This window comes from Anopheles merus, chromosome 2L (genome assembly GCF_017562075.2).
Source record: "Anopheles merus strain MAF chromosome 2L, AmerM5.1, whole genome shotgun sequence".
Classification (NCBI taxonomy): domain Eukaryota; kingdom Metazoa; phylum Arthropoda; class Insecta; order Diptera; family Culicidae; genus Anopheles; species Anopheles merus.
Genome location: NC_054083.1, coordinates 23,257,785 through 23,279,842, shown reverse-complemented (window position 1 = coordinate 23,279,842; position 22,058 = coordinate 23,257,785). Strand labels below are relative to the sequence as shown.

At 46.7% G+C, this 22,058-nt stretch overlaps 1 protein-coding gene across 2 annotated transcripts; it reads left to right on the top strand.

Annotated features, from left to right (window-relative positions):
* Nucleotides 1–336: 336 nt before the first annotated feature.
* LOC121592154 (multidrug resistance protein homolog 49) lies at nucleotides 337–22,010 on the top strand. Of its 2 annotated transcripts, XM_041913526.1 has the most exons (13): nucleotides 337–647; nucleotides 1,031–1,383; nucleotides 15,614–15,818; nucleotides 15,907–15,967; nucleotides 16,075–16,268; nucleotides 16,670–16,915; nucleotides 16,998–17,169; nucleotides 17,287–17,946; nucleotides 18,028–18,864; nucleotides 18,937–19,649; nucleotides 19,736–19,898; nucleotides 19,974–20,168; nucleotides 20,238–22,010. In XM_041913526.1, the coding sequence occupies exons 3-13, from the start codon at nucleotides 15,697–15,699 to the stop codon at nucleotides 20,787–20,789; spliced, it is 3,915 nt and encodes a 1,304-aa protein (XP_041769460.1). In that variant the 5' UTR covers nucleotides 337–647; nucleotides 1,031–1,383; nucleotides 15,614–15,696; the 3' UTR covers nucleotides 20,790–22,010. The 2 variants fall into 2 exon arrangements, with proteins under 2 accessions (XP_041769460.1, XP_041769461.1); XM_041913527.1 differs by lacking the exons at nucleotides 337–647; nucleotides 1,031–1,383 and adding an exon at nucleotides 12,716–12,964.
* Nucleotides 22,011–22,058: the final 48 nt, after the last annotated feature.

The following is a 22,058-nucleotide window of genomic DNA, read 5'->3' as shown; positions in this document are numbered from 1 at the left end:
GATTAGAAATAATTATTAACGGCTCACTGAACGCCAACCCAAACCTACCATAAAGCCCGCCGTAAACTTCACCAATAAAGTTAGCGCACCGTGAAAGCATTCCCTTCACCTTGGGCAGCCAGCTGATTCATTGACCTTGCACCTGCTGGCCCGAGTGCTGGTCCACGGTGACACCGCAACACGAAAGCAAACACACAGGCGACACAAACATATCCTCACACAACCGACCGAGCACGTGCACGTGAGTGCATTGAGTCCGCGAAAAGTGCTGCAAATGTCTGTCCCACGGGGGAAATGTTTACATCTTCGCGTTGCCCGAGAAACGCTCAAAGCAACCATCGCCCTCGGGCACCACACCGAAGAAAAACTTTTCACTTGTCATAGTTTTCCTGTGTACAGTGTTCAGTGTTCGGAAAATTCTCGTGGAAAAATCACCCCCGGCGCACCATTTCCATCATCGTCCCACCCATTTAGCACCCACCGGGAAAGGCTGGCGATGATTTCGGCTGGCAACTCATCGGGTCGCTCACAGCCGTCACGTAGTGTTTTGTTGTGTGCACACGTCCGGGAGGAGAAGCTCTCATTTTCCGGCTCGGAAAACCGACGAAAGATTCGGGACGAACTGTCGGACTGCCAGCTGGCCGCCGGTGAGTATCGCCCGTGTGCATCGTTGTGCATCGCCGTTCCGAGTCCGTGCTGGTCGCCGTCGACATGACAGTCAGTTCAATGCGGCATTTCGCGGGATTCGCAATCCTTTTCTGCATCCTCTCTGGCAACGTTTGGGGAGACCCCACCGTACCGTTCGTACGTTTGTCTTGGCGAGTCATACGGAACACGACTGTGTTGCTTTGTTTTACGGTTTACGGTTCTTTGCCCTCCGGCTAGGCTTTGTAACTGGTTTGGTTTGGGTGGGCAGTGGTGAAATTAGAAGAAGCAGCAGTGCCAGCCGCGGAGCAAATGTTCTAGCACAAGGTTATTTATGTTTCGGCCCATCTTTCCAACGTTACGACAATCCGCTCTTCAACCGTAGGGCCTTGAACTTGACCCTCAACCAACCAACTAGCCACGGGGCTGAGCTGTGTGAAAACATCCGTCCGGAAACAGGCAGAACCCCCCGGTCGCTTGCGTGTTCGAACACGCTGGATGCATTTCTTCGGCCGACCGCCGACAACCAAAACCAGTACCAGGCGAGATCCAACCATTCCGATAAAAGGTGCAGCAATATCCTTTAGGAAAAATCCTTTCAAAACACCACACAAACACACACACGGTAGTACATTATCGGCACCAGATTGACTGGCAGCGGGACCGCCGAGTTGCTCGAAGTCGAAGCGTTGACCCTGGGAAAGTTAATCGCAAGCACGCGTGCAGGCCACAACGAAGGTAAGGTTACCCATGTTTTTGACGGCAATTTAACTCTTTTCAGGTGTGAAAGAGCAATTTAGCTGCCGAGTAATTTGGGGAGAGCAAAGTTCTAGTCGCTACTTACTCTGCCATTTTTGGCGAACACACGATGGCGTGGGGATCTATTTTTAACGCCCCACGTCACGTCGGCCCTTACCATCCCGGATTCACTGTAGGAGATCAGATCAGTTGGCTATGGGTTTTGATGGTCGGTCGTACTTGATCTAACCATAGGCAAGAGTAGTATGAAATGATTCGATGTGCATAGATTTGGTTACGCAGGTTGAAATTCGAAAACTATGTGTACATCCTCTCATTTACCGAGATTTATTTTTTTTAAATGATTACATTTACATTACATTTATAGAATTTAACCATTGATTTCTGGAAAACGTTTTAATTAAATCAATATCTCTTCCTTCACTTCTGTCTTGTTGCTTCGCGGTACATGACAGTATGTGTCTGTCAACTCTAAACATTTACGATTTTCTATGTTTTTGAAGCTAAAATGTGCCTTGTTTTTCTTTATTCTTCGTTTTCTTTGGCACAACAACCGTTGTCGGTTAAGACCTGCCCTGTCATCTTAGTTGGCTTGGGTTTCAGTGACTTACTGCTCACACATAGCAAGATAGTCACAGTCCTACGTATGGGGGCACGGTCCATTCGGGGCTTGAACCCAATGACGGATATTGTTGTTAAGTCGTACGAGTTGACGACTGCACTACCAGATCGGCGGAATTATTTATACACGTCTTCAACAAATAGTTATTTCTGATAAAATTGTTGACGTTCAAATGAATCAATTGTTGCAGAGTTAATATTAATTTGAAAAATTATTGAAATAATTTCACATTTGCTGAAAAAAGAAAAATAATAGTGTCAAACAGATAAAAAATAATTATTACCGGCTCCCGAATGGTCGTTTAAAGCCCTTTTCTTTTTTTTCTTTATTATTTTGCAGTTTTTCTGCTATAACATTTTGAATTTTCTTCTTTTTTTGCTAACATGCATATATAAAAGGTAGGGAAGCAAACCGATAAGTTTTAATGACGATAGGCTGCCTGAAAATTTGTAGCGCAGTGTGTAAAGTTGGACATCTCACCAAATTACGAGTGTATGGAAATGACTGACGTATACGTTTACATTATGTTTATATTAAATTTAATGTATTTTACTTTGAGTTACCTACCTAATTGACATTCAATTGTTTATAACTTAAACTATTTCCACTTATAACTGGGCTTATTCTTCTATTTCTATTTATTCTTCTACTTGGCCTTCTACACGGGCATGCCAGACACAGGCTTTCGGGAGTTTTTAAGTACCGCGCAGCCGGACAGTCCTTCAGTCCTTGCTACGAGCGGATGGTCTAATATAGACTTGAACCCACGATGGGCCTGCTGTTAAGTCATGTGAGCTGATGACTGCAGCACGGGATTGCTCCTAGCTTAATTTCTATAGTTTTTCAAATATCAGGCTCTAGCTATTGATAAAGTAAAGAGGGTTTCCATTGATATTGCTTTACTGAACCGATCACTTGGATACGCATCACATGCCATAAGTATCAATGAGACTACTTCCCTACACACAAAGGAATTATCGATGGAATTGCTGCATTGAGTCATATTTGTGTTTTTTTTTCCTTCTTCGCCATGATCATTAAGTGTTGTTGTACTTAGCAAGTCAGGCGTATTAGCCATGGATGAAGTGCCCATACTACTGAATGCCTTAAGGTAGTGCGGGGCTTACAGATAGTGCGATTCTGGAAGCAATTGTAGAACAACCTGTTCATACGATGGGCTTAACACACCGATAAACTATAAAACAAATCAGCGATAAGGCATAGAAAGCGCAGAAGATAAGCTGGTACTGTCTAATAACAAACGATCCTCATTGTTTTGTATTGTTCTTTGGCTTTAATGAAAAAAGCACAATTATAACATATAAAAGATTTGAATTACTACTAGTTTTTCGACTGTAATGCTTTAAAATCTATTCAAAGTATAGGCTTATCTATTGCTCGTCTGTTCTTAGTTTCTTTATGCCATCGTGAGTCATGATCCAATGACTAGGAATAATTGATTTTATTATCCAACACAGCTTAGCCTTATAAATCTCTCCTCTGCTAGGCTCTTCCCGTGCAATTAGCGCTGCAAAATCAAGACCCATTTTAGCACGGCACGGGGAATACAATTACATTCCGCGGATGTCTATAAACCCTGCGGTCAGTCCTGCCCCCACATCGGTCACCTAGTGAGGCGTGAAATGAGTGACCGAGGCCACGCTTTGACGAAGATTTGTCGTCGGCTCTTCTCGCTTATTACACCCGTACCCACGGTTGCACGGTTACGTGAATGCGGTTTTCTGTCCGGTGTGTGTCCACTACATTCTAAGAGCGCTGTCGATTCAAACCGTACGTTCGATCATGATCGATCGGTTTTTGGGTAAGGGAGTCTCCGTGTCGGCTGTCGGTACGGAGTGGGCTAAGGAATCCCGTTCTCTATCGCAGATGGAGTGGATAGAGTTGGGTTGAAAAATGGCTCCATCCTTAACCTCAAGCAATTTGTGCTGCTAATTGCATGAACTGTCAAGCTCACCGAGCTTACTTTCTACCGGTTCTAGTCAAATCCATTCTAGGCTCCCGTTCCCACTTTCCACCTGATCACGGTTTTTAAACACCCCCCCCCCCCCCCCCCCCCCCCCCCCGACACAAGTCGTCATGCTAACTCATTGCCTTTTATTCACTTTTTTTCATTCATTTTTGAGTGTTTGTGCACTGGCTATTATGAATGAATGGCGCGGGAGTGTCAGGAGTCAGGCACCAAACGGTCGGTGTTAGTGTGTGGCTACTTTCATAATCGCACCTGCAGTCGCAACTGACAGCATCCACTGTGCTACTACTGCTGTGTAATGATGATAAACAACTCCCACGATTAGCGTGTATGGATGCACTTTTTGCCGTGCCGTGTTAGAGCATCGGGGGTGGAAGTTGAAGGGGCCCACGATTATTAATAAAAATGCGCAAATCTTGTGCATCGTATCATCGTCGGAGGAACAAATGATTATGGATGTGCATAGCGTTCGCGTGCAGCAGCTTCGGTAGTGTTAAGCATACACACACACACTTGATCGAGATGATCGTAAATCGCGTTTAACGCCCGCCATAAAGTTAGGCTAATTGCACCAAAGTGATGCCGGCTGTGGTCGCGCTCAGCTCGGTGACTTCCATCACGCTGGGATGAAGGAATGGCACCGGGGCGAATTACGATCACACCGACAGCCTGACAGATGCGATCTTGCTGTCGTACGTTTTGTTACCCATTAAACGCTTGTGATCATCTATTGGAAGCTAATTGGATTTGTACTAGGAGCTTGGAATTTCAGAATTCAGAAGAATCTTTAGAAGTAAGGATCATCCTCGAGTGCCTGCTACTGATTTATAGACCCCTATACAAATGCTTAAGGGCTATTTTTGGTCGTCCACGGTCATGATCATAACACCGAGACCAAGCAACAGCGCGTGCCTCGTCCACTGGAGTGTAATCGTTGTTAACAGCCTAGATACCTGGACGTGTCTAGTTTTGGTTGTGATAAGATAGCAGTAATTGGACGCTTATTTGACTCTCGTTTGTTCAGCAAATTTGATGCGCTAGCTGATACGGCTCAACACCCTGAGTCTCGCAATGATTCAGAATTTACCAGAATTCTTCCGCCACTAGACGCCATTTTTTGTTGCCGTCCGGCACTCATTAGCTAATATAGTTTTGTTGGTGTGTGGCAAGGGAGTACACCGCATCCAATCGCTAGCAGTAAATCGAATCTAATCGAAATCAGTGCGCCCGGTATCATCGTCCGATCTTATCCCCCAGACTCGTGAGATCTGCGACCGGGGCGCCATTGTAAATCGTGTCGCAGGCTCCTGGTGGGCATCTTACACATAGGAAGCAACCGGGAACCAGGTAGCAGCTAGGGAGGCAAAAGGTTAAAGCTTCACTACCACTTCGCCCAGGTTTCGTAGGTGTAGAAGAGAGTATGATGTGGGAGAGTGTTTTTAAATTTGCATAATTAAAGTGGCATCTGCTGTGTGAACATTAAACATGCGAGGCACAATATGCAGCCGATGGCAACAGGGAGGGTGTGTGTGTGTTTTCGATTGGGATTGGCAAATGAAGCTGTTGCTGCCTTACTGGTGTGTTGTTGTTGTGGTTGTTGATGAATGTTTTTATTTTTTGCTGTTGCCAGAGTCGCGTGGCGGGAAATAAAATCGAAGTAAAAGTAACCGCTTGTTGAATGGGGCGGCGAATCGGTTATTGCTACGGTACGGTTTCGAGTCACACGCATCACACGCTGTAAAGGAATCTTCCACTGGGAAAACTGGGCAAGCTGGCAGCATAACTAATGGGAGCAATCAATGTATGTGATGTACGTCGGGAAGAAGGGAAGGGGGGAGGGAGGGGGGGGGGTTTCACACAAGTTCGAGAACAATATTCACCGTCCGATTATCGGTGTAATTGATCGTTTTTAGATTCAAAACAGAAAATGGAAACCTTGTTGTGGTGTGGATGAGCCCTTGCCAATGTTAGAAATGAATACTAAACGCTGTAAACATGTTTCATATCTCAAAAAGCGAATAAATTGTGTAGAATAGTGGCTCTGTAAATATGACTAAAATATCCTAATTCCTACAAGTAGCACTTACTTACTTACTTCCCTATCTGGTGCTACAACCGCTTTGCGGTCTTGGCCTACCTCCGGAGTGTCCGAAACCGCTCACGGTTTTGAGCCTTCGTCAACTTGATTTGGGCCTACCACGCCTCCTCTGTCCTTGTGGGCGGCCTAAAAGACTTTAAAGACTTTAAAAAGGGTTCAAATAACACTGTAAATGAAAATCTAGAAAAAAACCTTATTTTTTTATCAAGTTCCTGTTCGCCTGTTTGTGAGCTTACAATGCCTTATCTTATTGCACAACCGTTATTCGAGGTTTTTTATACAGACTTTGGGCCGATTGGCCTCATTCGCCTCTTAGAAGTTCGGTCTATGGGATGTGCATTTGGGGATTTGGGTGGTTGGTGGTTTTCGAAAAATAAGTTATCTTTGCACAGACTTGACTGGCAAGTGTCTTTATTTTCACGATATTCATTATTATATCCTAAACATCATGATACATTTCACTACCAAATATCATTTAATTTGGTGCCATTACATTCGATAATTTGTTTTTTCTCATTCCTAACTAGTTGGCTTGACAATATTTGTCATGTGAAACAGTTCGAAAAGGAATTGGACTACACGCTTCATGCCGCATTGCTTTTTGGTGGTATGAATTTGCGCTCGTTGGGTCTGTTGCTAAAATTGGTTTATGTTGATTATGCTTTGATTTCGAATTTCACGTTGCGTGGCAGATGCTACTTAGTTGCAATTGTTTATGTTTCTCAGCTATCGCGGTGATACTGTTGCGTTGTCAGCAATCAAGCTCCTTAATCGGGAACCCGGACAAACCACCAAGTTTGAGTTCAATAAAGGGGGTCCAGCTTTTCTGTTTGAGGCTGTGTATTTACTTTGATTATGCTTGATCATTGCGCGATGTCGAATTATTTTTTTTTGTTTACGGTTCGTACCGGATGTGTGCAAAGATTCCTTATTTCATTATGCTCCCATCGAGAAGTGTTAGTTGTTGGCGGCTTATGTTTATGTTTCTCACTCTTGTAGTGCTGCTTTAATCCGGTAGCTCACATTATCGTTCGCTAATATTAGTATTTAGCAGACTATCTCGTTTTGAGGTTTAAAAAATACGTTAAACTAATCTTAAACTGCTGCGTTTTCAACAAATTGACTGAATCAGCCTTAAAGAAGGAATAGATGGATAATGTTACTATCTTTCTGCTATCACCCTCGAAATTGTTTCATTACTTTAAACTTCGATAAATAAACAAATAAATTCTCACTTGAGCAATCATTCATAAACCTTTCCTGGAGGAATGCATTTACGTTGCATCACACCACACATGAAGGCACGTGGTAACATGTCCGTAGTAGCAGACGCATACACTGTTGCTCCGATCGGAAACTTACCTTATGCAAATCAGCTGAATATCCCGCGCCCCGTGATGCTGGAAAGTTTGGACTACGTCAAAAAGTAGTTCTTTGCCGGTAGGGCGATGCCGTCCAGCCCAACACACGGAAGGGGAAACCCCATACGCTCGGTGTACCGACTGGAATTCGGAGGTACGTGTGGGGGTGGGGATGGCCTACAGTTGGAATTGTATTTGAGTCACCAAGCTGTTGTGCTGTGGTGTGCAGGAAGATAATCCACCACACATCGCGAACCGATCGCACGCTAACCGCAATGTGTCGTTGTGCAGCTAAGGTGTCGAGCAGCTGGCAACGTGTCAGGCAAGGGGACTTCCTCGCGGCATTCCACAACACACCAATGTGATCTTTTACTGTGCCGTGGCACGTCAGCGGAAAGGTTGTGCCATTAATCGTTTCTACCCAGCTGCTCTTCCATAGAACTGCTACGCTTACGAGTTTGCAAGGTTCGACAAGTGCTTCACTTCCAACAAACAATCGATTGCTTTTGCATGAAAGCATACCCGTTCCCGGCCGTGGAAGTTTACCGGATCCGCCAAGAAGTTCCGGTGCGTGAGGAAATGTTTCACGGATCCTCGAGACACGGGAAGGTCAACCTGGACCTGAAGTTGCTTCAAACTCGCCAACATTTCCTAATCGACGTTCCTTCGGTCCAATGTCGGAAGTTTGCAAGCCGGTGGGCGGGAACGACCGACACTCACACACAAAGCGCGTCTAACACAGATCGATGTTGATCGATACAGTACTCGGGGGTGGGCGGAGAAGGTAACTTTACATAATAGCTCCCACAGCCAGAGGTGGTGCCGTCGGTGGGAATGTTACGTCTGTCTGGTACGTTTGACCCTCGGACGCACAGGTAGAACATATGAGCGTGCTACTACTGCTGCATACAGCTAACCGAGGAGGCGGGAAACTTTTCACGCGTACTCTCGCGTACTTCCGCAGCCCCGGAAGCTGCGCGCAAACGAAGCACCCATGTTTACTTTGGCGCACTGATTTCCGCGGGCAAGTATTTCGCTACACGCAGCCAATGCGTTCCGAGAATGCGTGTAGAAGCTCTCGCTCTCGACACGATCGTTCGTTCTAGGCAACCTTCAGACTCAACTGCGCTGTCGTCCCCGTGTGTTTACGAGTTGCGTCAAGGGAAAGCGCTCACCGTCGGGTTCATGGGAGGCGTTGCTTTGTGGCGAGAGTGACCGATTGTTGCACCTTTCTTAAACGCTTCTATTAGCGTCACTTTTGGGTGCAATTGGGAGCGTTCCTACCCGTGCGTGCAAATGTACACGATCGTGTGATGAAAATTGCAATGGCCGATAAGCGGTTGCTTCAGGGTCCTGACCGGTGAAGGTTCACTGTGTAGCATCAAAGTGCCAAAAGACGCAGCGGTACTGGAATTGCTTAAACAAATTGACACTCAGTGATGATCGGACACTGATAGGCATAATTGAATTAGTTTGAGCGATTGTGTTGCTTAATTGCTTGCCGGCGAGGTTAGCTGGGGAACGAATTAAGCACTGGAGATGCGACGCTGGATAGCGGACGATCGTTTGAGCTCTATCATCACCGGTAACTGCTATCTGCCGAGTTCGAGTGGCTTCAATCCATTTCCGTTACCGATAAAGGTGCTCGTCGAACGAGTAGTTTAATGGTGTTTTGATGTGTTTTGATAGAGCAAACGTGAGCGAAAGGGAACATCGTGACATTTGGGATCTGTAGAAGCAATGTTTAGAGTTAGATGTAGCGAACGACTTGCTAGAATTGCACCATGATGCCTATTATTCTCTGCAATTGATTCTCTACAGTTGTGTGATCCCCACATCAAGTCCACTCCACTAATCGAATTGTATTCTATTAACCCGTCCGTCCGATCACTGTTATTGAGCTCGTAAGCAGCCTGTTCAATGTAGCGAATTATTAATTAAACGAATCCTCAGGAAGCCACAATAACCGGAAGATAGCTTTTGACCTAAAACTGTTCACCCCAGGCGTTCTAGAAGCGCCTTACGAGGAGCACTTCTTGCATGCTCTTATCTTCACGGCTTGTTGCATCACTTTGCCGGCAGCACGTCTGACTCAATATCGGTCACTTCATGTGTTTATTTGTTTGTTTTGCTTCCATTCATCCGTCTGATCCGCACAAGTGCCCAACAAGCTAATCGATGGCTAGCCGTGCGATCGTGTTCAATTCGCACAGTGAAACAATCAATTCCTTCGCTGGAAAGTTCTTATCAAACACTCTCACAGTATTACGCTAAAAACCCTTACTACCAACACCTCGGTCAAGTGCGCTCCCGAGTTAATCTAATTAACCAAATAAGGTACTACCTCTTTGGAAAAGCGTGCTGCGGGCTTCCTCCTGCGGCCATTGATGATTGGGAGCCATAATTTTTTCCCGCCCTTTACGATTCGGGAACCGGGCGCGGAGAAGCATTTAAAGGCTGTCGCTCTGTCGGTGCATCGCAACCGGCCAGGTGTGCGCAACCAGGGGTTGCTGTCGGGGTTAAGTAACATGGTTCTCACCATTGTGTGTTCCGTGCTTTTCGGAACACGTACCCGATACCTTGCCTTACTCGATAGCACCCATATATAGGGGATCGTTCCAGACAGGATTCCATAGTTCGCTGTGCCAGCGTCATGCCCCGATTACGTGGTGCGTGTGCATGCGTGTTCGAGAATATTCGCCCCCACTCCGCCCCCAGGAAGGTGAGAATATGTGTGCCCCTGATTGTGGCAGAAAATTAGAGAATAGAATTTATTGGGCGGTGTCTGAGACCGAGGGAGGCACGAACTCAATGCTAATTGTTAATTATTTTAAGCGATTAAAAGCCCACCGGGTGTGTGATCTTGCGAGACGAGGATCTTAAAATAAGATTCAGTTTTTACTTTAAGCTCCTTTCACTTTTGAAGCAATTTGTAGCGCGGTGTGCCCGCTCACGGATGACCCTTGAAGTGCGTTTCGCTCGATTGATGCACCGACGATCACAAAGAGCTCAAGGTCAGTTGTGGGTGTAATTTCTATAAAACACAATAAAATGTAATTGTTCTTTCGCTGTAAATATTCAAATATATTGTGAATGAAAAACACGGGAACAGACCGTAAAGCGCTGTTGTTAATTATAAACATACCGATTAGTTTAAAATTTTCATTCGTTAATGTTTAGCCAGTTTCCACGAAGCGAAAACAATGAAAACGTTTGACATACAATTTTCGTTTGACATACTCAAAATCGCTGTTTTTAGCGATCTCCATACCGTCCTTCATCGATCGAGTATGGAAAACTGGCTGTTATAAATTGTATAATTATTGATCGCATTTGCAGTTTAGAGAATTTTTTTAATCATTTAAATGAGAGTAGCAGCATGGATTGAAACTGATAATTTATAATGAATTTGTTTTTCTTTTAGTGTTTCAAGGGTTTAATTTTGAAGTTCTATTATTTTGTTCCTTACAACGAAAGGAGACATTTGAATTTAAATTTATCTTATTTTGTTCTTCCTTTATTCATTTGCAAGCTCCTTGCCGAGTAAATTGGCCCATATTATTGTTTGCTGCTAGTTTTTCTTGAATATTTTTGGGCTCGAGGGAGTCTCTATCTCTATATTTCAAACTATCACACCTTTTTTGCATAGTTGTGAGTATTTTTGTGATTTTTCTTCCACGCTACTATTATAGTATTACTTTAAATCCAAATTCGAAAATCCAGCAATAAATAATCAGAAAACAAGTTAATTAGGAAAACATCCGTTTCAATACAAAAGATTTAAAAAAAATCTGTAACACTCAATAAATCGTGGATCAAATCAGCACAAATATTGGAAGTATCTAAACGCTTTCGGGAATCAAACAAAAAACAATGAGAAATCTTGTATCACAAGAAAAAAATGTTATAAATAATAATTACTTTATCTTCTACGAATCACAACAAACTACAACTACTACTGTAACTTTCCTGCATAGTTTATCAATTTTATTCTTTGTGAGGTACTCTACAAGAACTTGACTCTTTAGGCCAGAAAGTTGGCCGATCACTTGTCTAGTATGATGAACTCGTAGCATGTTTTAATAAGGTTCATTCTGGTTTTAGAAAGGATAGTCTTTTAACTTTTAGCCTTCGAGTTTTAAGAATAGTTTGTAAGGACTATGTCAGTTTCCTTCGGTTTGGTCACTAAATACTAGGAATCAGTTTTATAATAAAAACAACCATAATTTCAATGGGATAATATTTCTACAATGAAAATGAAAAAGCATATTTTGTAAAGCTGTTGGTTAGTAAAAAAGACCTCTCCTTAGCAAAATATGAATACGAATAAACCAATTAACTACGGAAGTATTTAAAGATCGGATCATTCCATTACATTTCATAAAAGGTGTGCCTTTTTATTTTATTGGTCAGGATTTCCCCGGGCGTGAAACATCCACTGACTGAGGGGCCCGGTTGTATTTGCAAATTCTTCACACGTCCGGCACGGGAACCGAAACCACGCCGGTGCGTCTTTCCCAGGGAAACAAAAAATCCCCCCAAAAACAAACTGGCCCGCTTTATGATCCCGTCCGTCAACCGTCTGGCCAGGGATCGGAGCCAGTGAATGTACTCGCGAAGCTGTTTGGGCGCTCTCCTCACTGTGCTCACTTAATGTGCTCGAAGAGAGAGAGAGAGAGAGAGAGAGAGAGAGAGAGAGAGAGAGAGAGAGAGAGAGAGAGAGAGTGAGAGAGAGAAGGTAAGAGTGCATAGAACAAAAAACAGCAGCAAAAAAACAAAGGAGAAGGCAAAACAAACAAAACCATTAGAAAAGAAATGATCGGAACATGATCGCAAGCTCTTCCTCTTTACCTTGGGCATTAGACACAGGTGTGCGTGTTTCCCTCTCCTTCTCCTCTCCTGAGAGGAACCAAAAAACCCCGGAAGGGTGCGTGCCCCACAGTTAAACAGACACACCACCTCCAACACCTCCCCACACCCAAAGTGCATCTCATTTGTGGGTGCGCGCGCGCGCGCCCGCCAAACAGTATCGATGAAAGAGGTTGAGTGGGGAGTAGGCTTTGGAAGAATTAAACAAACACCTCCCTACTGTGAACCCGCACGAAGGGGGGAGGAAGGGGCGGATGATGCGGTTTTGCGAACGCTGGCGGGAGTGATTTAAGATGATAGCAATCGGCAGCAACTGCTCGCACAAACGGCAGGCGAGAAACTGCGCCAGTCCTGATACTAGTGGCTCGTCACCGACCGGAGACGCTCAGTCGTTGGCAGAACGCGGCTTCGAACGGATGTAAGCAACATACCGTCCCCCTCTCCCCGCCCCGAACCCGTGGATCGTTCCCGTCTGCAGTGTCAGCCCTCGCAGTCGCATCTTATCATCCTTAGCCTTAGCCTAGTGCCTTAGGAGGTTCCAACTCCCCGGATCTTCCCCACAAGGGTGGCGTGAATTGTGCGTGCCCGTGCGAATAGAGGCAAACGGAGAGCAGAAAAAGGTGAATTTTTGAGTGCGATTGTGTGTGGCCAACGTTTAGAAGAAGAGAACAAAATCGCAGCTGTGCTACGAAGTGGTGTACAGAGGTGCAAATGGGTACAGAGTTTTGTTTTATCAGCAGTTTAACCGTGCCAAATCGAAGGCACAAAACGATTGTACCAAGATTTGCTTGTTTAGAGGCATGCGTGCGCGGTTGAACAACGTGGTGATCATTTCAGCTGTGCCTGGAAGGCTGACAGTTCCTCTAATGGAGAGGAACATGCGTGCAGCTGTTTGATATGTGTACTTTTTTTCGGAATACAGCCACAGTGTGTGTGTGTGTTTCTGTTCAGCTGAGCTAATTGTTGGTGCGTTTTCGCTGGAAAGCATAGCAACAGGGAAAGACATTTGCTAATGTGGGGTACACTATGGGGAAGAAGCTTATGGGCGTATAATTAGTGCACACAACATTCCTGCGACTCCTCACAATCGATCAGCTAAACTATCGATCAACGACGATTGCTTTGGCATTTGGTGTGTGCATGGTGTGTGTGTGTGAGAGATACATACATGGGGTTTCAAATTCTTGGACCTCATTAAAGTGTGGTGCCGGTGTGCTTGAACTAACGAGCGAGGAAGGTGCGGATAAAAAAAAATAAAAATAGTGAAGAATTATACCGAGAACTATGGTGCAGTTAATTGGTGGAGTATGGTGATCTACACAAATCAAACGACGCGTGTGTGGCGTTTTTCTTTTGGACTGAAACACTAAACTGCTGCGAATCAGAAATGTGGTGTATCGACGAAACGACTTCCTGTTTGCTGTCAACCGCTTCGCAAAGAGTTCGTTACACACGAGATGCCTTTTTCCCAGTCCTATCTGTGACGGACGGACCAAGTACAGGCAGTGATCAATGGAAGCAGCAACATTTTATGGGATTTAAATTGACAAAAATTGTTCCCATTTTTTTCGTTTTGCTCAAGAAGCTGCATGTGGCCAATCTCTCACACCCTCACCAACGAATCGATTTTATTGATTCGCTACCCATCTCTCTTGCCATTTGAAGTGGGTTTTGGATCCATCATCGAATAACGTCACAACACACTACACTGCACTGGTTTGGCCTGGCTGGCTTATTGCGATGATAAAGTGTGATTAATATTCATTTTTGAGGCGCGTCAAACACGCCTGTCAAAAGTCTATTTGCGCGCGATCAATATTTTGCATGCGCAAACGCGAGAGTGTGTGCGACGCTCGCGAGAGCCTCGGAGGAGAATCCTCGTGTAGTGAGAGACAATTAATTTATGTTAATGGTTGTTTTTTCGTGCTGAGATTGGTTGTCATTTTTTTAAATAAGATTTCGGAGATCGTCATAAGTTTTGGTGTTTGTCATCAGCCTCTGCTGTTTCACATTCAGGTTTGAAAGCTGATCTATATTTAACATTTCCCGCACATTTTTTTCCATATACTACGGGTGCTCCTTCATTTGGAGATGTTTGAGAATCGATCTGACAATCTGTGATGTATTAGTCAGTACGCTTAGCAGAGCACTATGCGGGCTGTTTTATTTGGGCAGGATCTTTACCCATTTTGTGTTTATTTTGTGTTTTTTGTATTTCTGCAAGGTATAAATCAGTTCAAACCAATTTAAACATAAATATGTATTGCGTTTCTATGAAATTTAATTAGATTCTTATTCGTGTTTAACTTCTGTTTAACTCAAACTTCTGTCCGATCGATCATTGTATCATTTAATTGTGCATCCGTCATTGTCGACGAGACAGTATGAATAGGATGCAAATGACATCATTCGTGCATCTGAAGACGAGTGGGACTCATCACATTCCTATAGTACGAAAGGGAAATTAATCAAAATTGGCACTGAGACGCCCAATACGTAACTCTGGAAGGGCCCGATTCAATTGATGCTAATGAGGCTGCTGTTTCCCGTGCCGAGGATCAAACATTCAAACTCAATCGCAGAAGCTCAGAAGAATCAATCATCTCTTTAAACACCAAACCCTACCGTCCCTACCCTTTGTTTGCCTTTGATATTTAGTTGCACAGGTGACGGTGCTACTGTACATTTGCCGGACTTTTCTTTCGATGAGTGGTGCAAACGTCGAGTCGACTCAGCGGAATTGCTTGCGTAGATTACGATCTGCGGCCATTCGTTAGCTGCCGCTGCGATTTCCTTCTACTGTTGGGCGGGGAAGAAGTAGGGTTGGCACACTCTGCCTACCCTTCCTCCCAATCGATTTATTTATTGTTTGCTGCGGTTGGAAAACTGGAAGAATGTACGGGCGTGATACGATACACACTCCTCCCGCCGCTGATGGCTGCTGGTACGTCGTGTGGCAGAGCATAGTCGACGCGTGTTCGCGTGTCGATCGCGATGGCGAGCTGATTGCCCCCAGGCGTTGGGTTGAGTCCAACGCGAATGCCAAGCCTCGCCTTGCATGCCGTGATGAGGTTCAAGTGCACTTGATACTTTGACGCCCGGGTAGTAGTAGCACTTGCAAATAGTAATGAATCAAGAGTCTTCTTGGAATCGGTTCGGTCAGATACTAACAATTCAATGATCAATACTCATAAAGGGGCTATGCGTGTCTGTGTGGCGTCACAGGATTATAATAATTTTGAATTTGCATTCCATTCTTCCCTCAACAGAATCCAACGTTCTGGAACGGACTCTCTCTCTCTCTCTCTCTCTCTCTCTCTGGTTCAACGTAATAGGCTAACCCAGCGCCATCATGACGGCCAAAGAGTATCCTCAAGGCAACGGCACGTTCCAGACGATGAATCTCAAGAATGGCAACGGTGCGGACAACATGTCTGTCGCCAGCCACAAAAGCACTAAGGATATATTGGATGTGTAAGTGTCGGACTATGTACCTTTGCAAGTACTAAACCCATGCACTAATCCTCTACATGACATCTTTCTCTCTCTCTCCCCACTACAGTAAATTCAGCAAAGCACCAACCAAAGAGCCTGTCTCACAATCCGTATCGTACTTCAAACTGGTAAGTACGCCCGTCTGCTTTGTTTGCTCGCATGCAACAAAGTGTACTACCTCGCACACTCACTTAATCATTTGCGCTCTTCTACTCTCGCTGCACCGTTCATCCAGTTCCGGTTTGCCACGTGGGGCGAAGTCTGTGCGACACTGATGGGCGTCCTGCTGGCATCGATGGCATCGCTCGGCCTCCCGTACGGTGTGATTCTGTACGGTGAGTTTACCACGCTGCTGGTCGATCGTACCATCGGCATCGGCAAATCGACCGACACGGCCATCCTGTCGATATTCGGTGGCGGCAGAGTGCTGTAAGTATACGATTCTTCGCACACGTGCCTTAGTTGACCTCGCATGGCACGCTCGGGGTGCACACACACTTACACACAGCCACTACCTGCACCGTAGTGAACCAATCGGTAACGATCGGAATCAATTACTAACAAGAGAAGACAATGGGGATGTGCGGCAATGCGAGTCTGCCGGATTGGTTTGCCGCGCAGAGCAATTGGCGTTCGCGCCCATACACACATTCAATCCGACGTTCGCACAAACAAATCAATAAAAGGCACAGCTATCGTTTTGCCGATAATGCTGTTTACACTGCTGAAGAGTTAACCACACATTCTCGTCCCCATGCGTGTGTTTACACAATTTGCTCTCTCTCTAACCTGTGTTCGTTTTATCCACTTTCTTTGCGTCGCACTCACAGCGTGAACGCAACCGAGCAGGAGAATGCCGCCGCCATCATGGAGGACGCGAAAGCGTTCGGGCTCGGCGTGGTGGCCGTCACGATACTGCAGTTCATCTTCGCCACGCTCAGCGTGGACGTGATCAACCGGTCGGCCCAGAAGCAGATCAGCCGGATACGGCAGCTGTTTCTGAAGGCAGTGCTGCGCCAAGACATGACCTGGTACGATCTCAACAGCGACGATAGCTTTGCCGTGCGGATTACCGAGTAAGTGTTTGACGATCGTTTGCATACTTCGATGCTGATGTACTAACGAGATGATCGTGTTTCTTTTCCTCCCCCGGTGTAGTGATCTGGACAAGCTAAAGGAGGGTATCGGCGAAAAGCTATCCATCTTTACGTACCTGGTGATGTCATTCGTAATATCTGTGATATTTTCGTTCTTCTACGGTTGGAAGCTGACGCTTGTGATACTCAGCTGCGCCCCGATCATCATTCTGGCGACCGCATTCGTTGCCAAGGTGGGTATACTATTTTAAGACCAATCCGCTTACTCCAAACTACCGCTCCACTCATAAATATTCCTTTGGCGTAATTGCGTGCTAAGCTAATTGAAATTCTCGAATAATTCTTCCCAGATGCAAAGTACGCTCACGGAAAAGGAACTCAAATCATACTCGTCGGCCGGTGCTGTGGCGGAGGAAGTGCTCGGTAGCATCCGCACGGTGGTGGCGTTCGGGGGCGAAAAAAAGGAAGCCGACCGGTACCGGGAGCGTCTGGCCGGTGCCGAGCTGAACGGACGCCGCAAGGGCCTGTTCTCGGGCATTGGCGGTGGCATCATGTGGTTCATCATCTACTGCTGTTATGCGTTGGCCTTTTGGTACGGGATCAGTCTGATTCTGGAGGATCGGGACAAGGACCTGAAGGATTACACGCCCGCCGTACTGATCATCGTGCTGTTCGGTGTGCTGGCCGGTGCGCAAAACTTGGGCCTTTCGTCCCCGCATTTGGAAGCGTTCTCGACGGCCAAGGGTTCGGCGGCGACCATCTTTTCCGTGATCGATCGCATACCGGTGATCGATTCGCTGGGTGATGCGGGACTGCGGCCTGGTTCGATGCAGGGCAACATCAAGTTTAGCAACGTGTTCTTCCGCTATCCGGCGCGAAATGATGTGCAGGTGCTGCAGGGGTTAAATTTGGAGATTAAAACCGGGCAAACTGTGGCGCTCGTTGGTCCGTCCGGGTGTGGTAAATCGACCTGTCTGCAGCTGATCCAGCGTCTGTACGATCCCTTGAGTGTAAGTATCAGCTACAAATTGAGACTGTTTGTTCTTGGTTGATTATTGTTTAATGTTCTCTTCTTTTTCCCCTTTTGCCAGGGTTCCGTCACGATCGATGGTACTAAGGTGAGCGAGCTAAACATTGGCTGGTTGCGCTCATTCATCGGGCTCGTCGGTCAAGAGCCCGTCCTGTTCGCCACAACCATCGCAGAGAACATCCGTTACGGCAATCCGAACGCTAGCCAGAGCGAAATCGAGCGTGCTGCTAAAATTGCCAACTGTCACAGCTTCATCACAAAACTACCGAACGGGTACGGTACGATGATCGGTGAACGGGGCGCTCAGCTGTCCGGCGGCCAGAAGCAACGCATTGCCATTGCCCGTGCGTTGGTGCGCAATCCAAAGATTCTGCTGCTGGATGAAGCAACGTCGGCTCTCGATCCCAACTCGGAAAAGCGCGTGCAGGATGCACTGGAGCGAGCAAGTAAGGGACGCACGACGCTCGTCGTTTCCCACCGTCTGTCCACCATTACCAATGCGGACAAGATTGTGTACATTGACAAGGGTTTGGTGATGGAGCAGGGTACGCACGAGGAGCTGATGGCTGCCCGAGGCCTCTACTACGATCTGGTCGTCGCAAGCGGTTCACAGAAAACGGTGGATGATGACGAGAGTGTCCCGATGGCACCGAGCGCACTTTCGATGCGCCAGGAATCGGTGGACGATGGAGCGGAAGCTTCGGACGACGAGTCGGACAGTGGCAAATCGGACGAGAAGAACGAGGAAGAGCAGGAAGAGGTGTACCATGTGTCGCTGATGCGGCTGCTGAAGCTTAACGCGCCCGAGTGGCATTACATACTGTTCGGTTGTGCCGCTGCCATCGTCGTTGGAGCATCGTTCCCAGCGTTTGCTGTGCTTTTCGGAGAAATGTACGGTGTAAGTAGGACCTGAAAAGCCGGGATTTTGAAATTCCTGAAGTCTCATTGATCCACGCTCTCTCCCTTCCAGATACTGTCCGTGGCTGACCCAGAGTACGTGAAGGAGGAGTCGAACTTCTACTCCTTCCTGTTCCTAGTGCTCGGGCTGATCACCGGCGTGGGCACGTTCTTCCAGACGTACCTGTTCAACATTGCCGGTGTTAGGCTCACGTCCCGTCTACGACAAAAGTCTTTCAAAGCGATTGTCAGCCAGGATATGGCATGGTTCGATGAAAGCCGTAACGCGGTCGGTGCACTCTGCGCACGTTTGTCGGGCGATTGTGCCAGCGTACAGGGAGCGACCGGTACTCGCATCGGATCGCTGCTGCAGGCCGCCTCAACCATCTGTATTGGGGTGGGCATTTCGTTCTTCTACTCCTGGAATTTGACGCTCGTCTCGATCGTTGCCATCCCCGTGACGCTCGCATCGATCACGTTGGAATCGCGCTACTCGCAGACGAGCAGCTTGAAGGAAAAGCAGTCGCAGGAAGGTGCTACTAAGCTGGCGGTGGAAGCCATCTCGAACATCCGGACGGTCGCTAGCTTGGGTCAGGAGAAGCACGTGCTGCAGCGCTATGGTGAGGAAACGGTTAAGATTGATGATGCCTGTCGGAGGAAGACGCGCCTGCGCGGGACTGTGTTTGCGCTGGGACAGGTAATGCCTTTCGCCGGGTACGGTTTGGCACTGTTCTACGGTGGTAAGCTGGTGTCGGAAAAGGAGCTGGAATACAAGGACGTTATTAAGTGAGTATTGAAAGGAGGGTGTTTGGATGTCCAAGATGTCCAAGATGTCACTGGTGTTACTAATGCCACTTTACCGTTCTTTACAGAGTGTCGGAAGCCCTAATTTTCGGAGCCTGGATGTTGGGACAAGCGTTAGCATACGCTCCGAACGTGAACTCGGCCATCCTTTCGGCAGGACGCTTGATGAAACTGCTCGACCGTACACCGAGAATGCACAATCCTTCAACTTCATACCATTCACTCTCACAGGTAGGATCAAATTCAAAATTCAGTCTTTTTGGACAATCAACTAAAACTGATCTTCTTGCTTGTATCTCTCCACAGCGCACGGAAGGTGATATCAAGTTCACAGACGTTGAGTTCCGCTATCCAACACGCCCGACCGTCCCCGTGCTACAGGGACTAAACCTGGACATTGGTAAAGGTCAAACAGTTGCCCTGGTTGGACCATCCGGCTGTGGCAAGTCGACATGCATTCAGCTGCTGCTCCGTTATTACGATCCCGACAGTGGCAAAGTGGTACGTATCGATCTATATAATTTATCTCCAAAGCTTATTAAGTACTCATCGATTCCCTCAATCCGGCAGGACATTGACGGTACCACTACGACGGAGTTCTCGCTCAACCGTATCCGCGCCCAGATGGGGCTGGTATCGCAGGAACCGATCCTGTTCGATCGTACCATTGCGGAAAACATCGCCTACGGGGACAATACGCGCGAGATCGCCATGCCGGAAATTATGGAAGCGGCCAAGATGGCCAACATCCACGAGTTTATCGTGAACCTGCCCAAGGGCTACGACACCAGCCTGGGCAGCAAGGGTGCCCAACTGTCCGGTGGCCAGAAGCAGCGCATTGCCATCGCCCGCGCACTGGTGCGCAATCCGCGCGTCCTGCTGCTGGACGAAGCGACCTCGGCACTGGACAATCAGAGCGAAAAGATCGTGCAGAATGCGCTGGATCATGCGCGAACGGGACGAACGTGCATCATAATCGCCCACCGACTAACGACGATCCAGAACGCGAACCTGATCTGCGTCATACAGAACGGTGTGGTGGTTGAGGCTGGCACGCACGACGAGCTGATAGCAAAGAGCCGAATCTACGCGAAGCTGTACCAGATGCAGCAGGTGGCGTAAATGTGTCGGCGCCGCTCGTCGTGAGCTGATGTTGTTCCTACTACGTAACTGTTGCACCGTACTTTTGATGACTGGCAGATACGCATCCTTCAGATGAACTGGGCTCATTTGCTTGCAGTTCGGTTGCATGTTGCTGCATCGTTTTGTTTTAGGGCATTGCAGTTGGAATTCTTGGAGTAACAAAAGCAAGCCAGCAGCAAAGGCCACAACGTGTAACGTACAAGACAAAATCAAAGACTTTACCAAACTAAGAGACACCGTGCCGTAGAGACATAGTTCGGAGTCGGAGAGAGCAAGAGGTGTATGTTTCAGTACAGCTTTGCGGGGACCGATTCCTGCTATTGCCCACCGTTCTTTTTCGCATCGCCATGGCATCATCGCCCTTTTTGCCGACCTTTAAGTGTGTGTGTGCTTGTGGAGATGGGTTTCTCACGCGGGAACACCAACATACGTGATAATCGAAGCGCCTCCGTAGATTGTAACCTCTTAGTGATAACGATATACCTTTAGGCTAGAAGCAAGCGAGCAAAAACAATGCCAAACCACCACCCCGAGAAGACGGGAAATTGATGCGCTCAAACGCACACGACGCAGGGGCGCAAACGGGAGCGCGAGGCACGGTGCGAATGCTGCACGCGGCTGGTGAATGAATCGGGTTTCGCCAGGGGCCGCGCCCCACCAGTAGCGATTGCCGGTTGTGGTGCAATATTGCCTCCAAAAATTTGTAGAAATAGATAAGCAAGGTCGAACGCGCGCAATATAAGCAGTAGCTTCGTTTTTTTCCTAGCCTAGCCACTAGTTAGCAACCGTGTAGGTAAACAAATCTCAGCTTCATCAAAACACGGAAACACGCACAGGAACGAATCAATCATGGTGTGGTGATGGGTGATTGTTAGCAAACTGAAGTGCATAGTGATTGCAAATTATTTATATCTCGCGTGTGTGTGTGTGTGTGTGTGGGGGGAGTGAATGAAAATGAGAGTGATTGTGTGTGTGTTTGAAAGTATGATAAGTGAACAGAATGAACGGGGAAAATCCGACGATTGATTGTATTGACGGTTTGATGATGCACTGCACAAAGAAGCAACAAAGTAGTGATAAGCGTTTGGCTCAAATCCACCCGCTCAACTGGCTCATCTCTTTGCGCTGAATTCCTTACTACACTTTACACCTTTATTCTGATGCACTATTTAATATTACTTAAATAAATTATACAAAATATATCATGCTTCGTGGTTTAGAGAAGTTGAGAGCGCAAGAAAGAACACA